The sequence below is a fragment of the Ictalurus punctatus genome, chromosome 2 (genome assembly GCF_001660625.3).
Source record: "Ictalurus punctatus breed USDA103 chromosome 2, Coco_2.0, whole genome shotgun sequence".
NCBI classification, from domain to species: domain Eukaryota; kingdom Metazoa; phylum Chordata; class Actinopteri; order Siluriformes; family Ictaluridae; genus Ictalurus; species Ictalurus punctatus.
Genome location: NC_030417.2, coordinates 11099054 through 11106035, shown reverse-complemented (window position 1 = coordinate 11106035; position 6982 = coordinate 11099054). Strand labels below are relative to the sequence as shown.

General features: G+C 36.7%; 1 protein-coding gene across 1 annotated transcript; it reads left to right on the top strand.

Moving 5' to 3' along the window:
• The first annotated feature begins 1965 nt into the window (after positions 1-1965).
• On the top strand, positions 1966-4299 carry thbd (thrombomodulin). The gene has a single exon (XM_017484121.3). The coding sequence runs from the start codon at positions 2342-2344 to the stop codon at positions 3959-3961; it is 1620 nt and encodes a 539-aa protein (XP_017339610.1). The 5' UTR covers positions 1966-2341; the 3' UTR covers positions 3962-4299.
• Positions 4300-6982: the final 2683 nt, after the last annotated feature.

The window sequence follows — 6982 nt, the reverse complement described above, 5'->3', positions numbered from 1 at the left end:
GATTGGCCAGTCTAAAATACGTATATAGTAAAAACAAAAGAATTGGCCTTGCCATTATAATACAGTACTTTCAGAGGAGACTGTACAACATCCATAGTGTTCATGTATTCTATACATTTTTCAGTATTGTCCATTGGATTCTGCAGTGTTTCACAAACATCTGACATTTCATCCATAGTCCAATTCCTTTGGATCATTAAAGCATCAGATTGGCCTTGTGCTCCAGCCAGAGAATTTGGGAAAAGAAGTGGCAGCAGCATCTGGATTGAAAATAATTTCCTGTGAGTGTGGTTGCAGGATGCAGCCAGGGACCGAGGAGTATGCAGTGTTCCAGTGAATAGGTTGGAGAGCGCAGTTTGACTGCTCTACTTCCCTTTCTACCATTATCCCAGTTTATTTGCTAGACTTCCTTTATTCAGCTTCTCACTCTCATTTTATAAATTTCTTTATTCTCTCATTCTGCTCCAAGTTATCCCCACAGCCTTTTAACATGTCTACACTAAGAGTCACTACCACTGGAGATTCTCCGCCAGTGATTTGCATAAAATTATTTGCCTCAACAATGTACTTCCCCACTTATTCATCTACACTCACTCAGAGCACAGAGGGGGAAAGGGGGAGAGAGAAAGGAGAGAAAGGAGGGGGAGGGAAATCAACATGATAGGAGAGAACAGAAGAAAAAACAGGTCTATAGGTCTTATTGAATAAGCAAAAGACTCGTGCTTCAGCCATCTATTGTCTCTAATGTTATGATGGTGGGGGGACTCTGGACCTGGGCAACAGTGATATCTTTGTTCCAGTGAAGGGAAATTAATCAGTGATCATTGCTGTGTTACTGTTTGCATTACAATTTCCCTTCACTAGAACTAAGAGGCCCAAACCTGTTCCAGTATGACAGTGCCCCTGTGCACAAAGTGAGCTCCATGAAGACATGATGTGTTAAGTTTCGAGTGGAAGAACTTGAGTGACCTGCACAGAACCTTGACCTCAACCCCACTGACCAATTTTGGGAAGAACTGGAACACCGACTGCACCCCAAGTATCCTCGGCATCCCAACATCAGTGCCTGACCTCAACTACTGCTCTTGTAACTGAATGAACACAAATCCCCACAGCCATGCCTCAAAAGCTAGTAGAAAGCCTTCCCAAAATAATGGAGTTTATTACATCAACGAAGGTGGGGAAAAAAAATTGTGGTAATGCTCATGGTTTTGGAATGCGCGCATATGGGTGTGGTGGTCGTGTATACATATTTTGAATGGTTGTAATAGGAATTGTATTGGTTTAAACGGTAACTATAATGGTCCTCGTGGATCTCTACTGATAATGTGTTGGGTTCTATTGGTGGCATGTTTATGTATTAGCACATTTATAGAAGGGATTTAATTATTTTTAATCATACTATCCGGTGTCACCCAAATGAGGACAGGTTCCTTTTTGAGTCTGGTTCCTCTCAAGGTTTCTTCCTCACATAGTTTTTCCTCACCACCATCACCTCTGGCTTGCTCATGGGGATAAATTCATACATTTAAAATCGATATCCTGAATATATAGATTTTTGTAAAGCTGCTTTGGGACAATGCTATACAAATAAAAAATGCTATACAAATAAAACTCAATTGAACTGAATTTGTGCTGGAAAACATTACAATTTCTGTATACAATAAATATAAGTGTGTGTGTGTATGTATGTATGTGTGTATATATATATATATATATATATATATATATATATATATATATATATATATATATATATATATATATATATATATGTGTGTGTGTGTGTGTGTGTGTGTGTGTATGTATATATAAATATACATATATATAAATATGTAAATATATATAAATCTGAGGTGGGTGTGTATATCCAGTATTTTGTTATTTATATATTTCTCCAACCTGGTACTTATTAAGCTGTTCAGGGGCGGGCGGGGTGTCTTGGGGTGTCTATTACAATTTGACGTGTATGTTTTCTGTGTGTATTTCTGTAATCACACAGCCCAAAAGCAACTCTAAAGAAAACGAGGTCATTTCTCTTCGTTACAATAAATAATAGGATAAATATTTAGTATTGCAATAAGTAGCCTGCATACTGCGTTCTGCCTGCAGCTGTTGCGTGGAGAGAAATGCGCGACGGACCGGGAGCAGTGCCAGCAAACACCAACTTCCTCTCAGTTCCCCACACGTTCCCGTGATATAAAGGCAGCGCAAGAAACATCGAACCCGTGAGTACCAGCACACCGTTTGGTAAGAAACGTAATACGGCGGGGGTAAAAAAAACCCCAAAAAACATAACAATCTCTATTTTCCTAAACGACAACATTGCTGCTATACAGAGATGAAGGCTTTTCTAGGAGTGGTCATGGCGCTTGGACTTGTAAGAGTTCAGGGGAGAAAACCAAATCACGGCAGCTGTGTGGATGACTACTGCGTTACTGTCCATACAGATGTTGTGGATTTTAATTCAGCACAAAAGTCCTGTAAGGATAACGGAGGTCATTTAATGACTGTACGAACAATGGCAGCAAACAGTGTCATATCAGATCTGTTAACTGGATATACTGGACATTTTTGGATTGGTTTAAGGTACATGAGTAACTCCTGCGCAGATTCAACCATGGATCTGAAAGGATACACGTGGATAACTGGTGATAAAGCAACCAATTTCACAAACTGGAAAAAGCATGGAATCAGCTGCTCTCAGAGATGCGTGTCACTGTCTAAAAGCGACCCAAAATGGACAGAAAGACAGTGTAATTATACAATTGAAGGATATTTGTGCGAGTACGCAAACGTTAATAAGTGCACACGACTTCCATCCGAGTCACCAGTTCAGTATGAAACTCCTTTCGGATTTTCCAGCGAGGATCTCCAAGACGTACCCAATGCCAGCAATGCAACACAACAAAATCTGGGAACTAAATACATCTGTGCTGATGGCAGCTGGATTAAAGCACCTTGGAATTGTGAAGTTTATAAAGGAGGTTGTGAACATGCTTGCAACAAGTGGAACAATACATTCAGCTGCACCTGCCTTCCAGGTTATAAACTTGAAAGTAACGCAGTCCGATGTAGCAAGGCTCACAGCGACCCGTGTGTGCAAGCGAACTGTTCTCAAGAATGTGTAGTGAAGGGAGAAAATTATGTTTGTCAGTGTTTAAATGGATATGAACTTGGCAAGGATGGAAAGACCTGCAAGGAAATTGACAACTGCAATAATAAACAATTGTGCCCAGAAGAAAATTCCTACTGTGTCAACACTGCTGATGGCTTTGAGTGTCGCTGTAAGACTGGCTTTAGGAAGGAAAAGGACACATGTGAAGATGATGATGAATGCTTTTCTGGACCTTGTGAACACACATGCAATAACAACGTAGGTAGTTACAATTGTGAATGCTTAGAAGGTTATAGAGTGTCATCAGAGAACAAACACGAATGTACACTTCATTGTTCACAGTTTGAATGTCTGGCTGTAGACTGTGACATTAACAAACCTCATCAGTGTAGCTGTCCAGCTGGCTTCATTCTAGAAGAACGGCCAAATGGTGGGGTTTGTGTTGATATAGATGAGTGTCAAGAATCAGATTGTGACCAAAATTGCATGAATACTCCTGGGAGTTATAACTGTTCTTGTACTGAAGGTTTTCATATTATTGGTAATACCAAATGTGTCAAGACAAAAGAATTAAGCACAACAACATCTGTTGGCATCTTTACACCTACAACCAGGAATCCCCCAATCAAGACAGGTTTATGCACACCTGAATTTCTTCTTGGAATAATTGTGTTTGCTGTTATGGTAATTCTGCTGATGGTCTGTGTCATTCATCACAATATGAAGCGCTGTGGGAATATTACTACAAATAAAAGCCGCGGGAAAGATGTGCACGCTTTGCAGCAGGTCACTACAGAGAAGTACGTCAAAAAAGGATCTATCACTAATGATAATTACAATTAAAGTGAGGAATTAATATGGCTGTTTGATATGAATACTTATAGAGTTAGATTTAGCCACAGATAAGAATTTCAGAAATGTACCAAGACTCGTTTTTTAAGACAAAAAACAAAAGCAAAAATGTATGTTATCCTGCAGAAAGTGTTTTGTAGGCTCATTGTTCTGTATATTTATTATAAGTAAGCTATGCAAATATTCAGCTGTGACCAGTGATGCAAACATTTACATTTCAAATATGCTTATACATACTTGTATGGACAGTTATATAATATTTATTTATAAATACAGAATTTTAAGAAAACACTCATTAAACATGTAATAAACATTTGTTTTATATCCATCGTATGGTAAAGCTGTGGTTCATTCTTTTGTTTGTGGGTTAGATTATTATTATTATTATTATTAAGACATTACATTAAATAATCGTATCATTTTGCTGAATAAAAGAAGATGCACATCGAAGGTAAAAGAGAGCATAAAAATAACGAGACTCTAATTACCATTCTAAAATAGAGATAATGCCAATCAGTGACTTTAAGTCATTTTAATGCTAATATTGGAAAGTAAATTTGGATAGTTTGCCTGTAACATACCACTTTATTGGATTTTACAGTTGTCATATACCTGAAACCTTGACCCATTTAATCAGCAAGCTTAGTTTATTGTATGTAAGCTCATAAGTATGTTGTCTTGTTAATTTACAGTGTCCCAAAAGTCTCCATACCTGTACATAATGGAAGTGAACCCTTTTTTTTTTTTTTTTTTTTTAAGCAAAATGTAACTTTATTTACAAAACATCCTGTACATGATCGCCATTTCTTTGCAAACACTTACGGAGTTGTCTCTCCCAAATTTAGCTCCCACTTTGGCGACAGTGTTGTGTGTGATTGCCATGTTTCCCGTTAAAGTCGATCGCAACCTTATATCTTATATTCTGCTTTTGTCAAAGGCTATCTAATATATATATATATATATATATATATATATATATATATATATATATATATATATATATATATAATGTGTGTGTGTGGTTGTGTGTGTGTATATGTGTGTGTATATATACACATACACAGGGCTCTATTGTAACAATTTATTGTAGGAGCACTTGTGCTCCTAATAACAAAAATTTAGGAGCACAGTCAAAAATTTTGGAGCACGGTTGACGCTTAGTTTTTTAGAGGTGGTGACGTTAATGTGGCACAATATAACACACAAGTAGGCATGAGAAAAGTTGAGCTTGTCAATTATGACAGAATTTAGGAACATAGTGTGAGCCATGACAAATTAATTTACCTTCCGATAAATTAAATGTAATATTTTCAGTTAATTTTACAGACTGTATGCAAAAAACAACCGTTAACCTGTTTCCCCTTGTAAGCAAGTACAAATTGTACAGTCTTTGAAGTCTGCTCCTCTTAAATATATATAAAGCTACACTATTAGACATTTTCCACTGTCATGGTTCTGGACTGGAGCCAGTTCTTGAATCGCTCTGTGTATATTGTGTATATATCGGAATAATTTCATATAGGATGTGATTGGGTGAGTTCATTTATCCGTTAGATGCAAAGCGCTTTAGTTTAATGGTGTTCATTAGGGATGGTCCGATCATGACTTTTACAACCGGTAACAATCCAGATACCAATCTTATTTTTTTGAGCTTTAATCAGGAGGTCTGTCATAAACAGTTAAATGTAAACTCTCTGGTCATGGTCACTGTTAATTGAATCAAAATAATAGCAATGAGAAATACGGTTGGTTAATTGATAAATAAACAAGCATAAAATATTTCTTTTTAAATATCTTAAACAATAATGAGTCCTAATTAAAAGTAGACTAACACAAGCATGATCCATATTAGGAAAAAGGCTAATAGCTTTCTAAGGAAATAGCAAACTAAGCTTAATGTCAAATTGATATTAAATGCAACCCATAGTAATTAAACATCATTTAATTTCTCATTTTATTGATATTTTATGAAGTTATTATAATATCTATTTCTGTATTAAATTTGTAACTAAGCACATTTTCTGTCTTTACATTTTATTAGTTTTGATTGTTTCTAAGTTCTAGGTGGGTCCCCCAGTACAGTGTTGCCATGTCTGCTGATAATATTGCGTTATTTTGGGGTGTAAGTTCAAAACATGGAAACTGGAGTTGAGTTTTCTGGTGTATATCTGGCAACCCTGTGTTTAAATGAAGTGAATGTGCTGTCTATTAGCATTGGTGAAGGGAGAGCTACAGCATACTGTATGTTTACAGACTGAACAGTTGCTACTCTTGATTATGATTGGTAAGGAATTATTTAATAAAGTTGTTTGAATTAAAACCCACCTTGTTGCGTTAGCATTATTATTAATTTACCGCTGTGTCTACACGAGCAGGTCGCAGGTTCAGGTCATTTTGCAGAATCAATAAAAGATGGCGGTTTGTGAGATTGGGAAGTTGAGAAAAGCAGATGATGTACAGAGTTACTCTTCATCATAATGGCTTCTTTGCAGTATTTCCACACTTGTTCGGGTGACTGAGGTGATGAAAAGCAGTGCGAAAGTAACTGCTGCATGGTGTAGAGGCATTTTGTAGTTTTTATCCCGATTGTATTATACAACTCCGAACAGGTCACTCGCACAAAGAACTTTTCAATCTCAAATGCGAGTGAAATGGTCACCCTGAGATATATATAGTGTGTGTGTGTGTGTGTGTGTGTGTGTATATATATATATATATATATATATATATATATATATATATATATATATATATATATATATATATATATATATATGTGTGTGTGTGTGTGTGTGTATGTCACAGAATGATAACTGAGGTGGAAGCAAGTGCAGGTAAAGACATTTTATTAAGGAGGCAGGCAGACAAATCCAAAAGGGTTGGGCAATTTGCAAACTTGCATAAACTGGGCTAGGCTGTAATCGAAACGAGGTCACTATAAACAAGGTCAAAACAGGAAACATGAAACATGAAACGAGAAACAAGAAATGACATCTGGGCAAAGAGTTAAAC

Bases quoted from the DNA above. Each gene is read 5' to 3' on its own strand.
- thbd (XM_017484121.3), top strand. From the start codon at position 2,342: ATGAAGGCTTTTCTAGGAGTGGTCATGGCGCTTGGACTTGTAAGAGTT.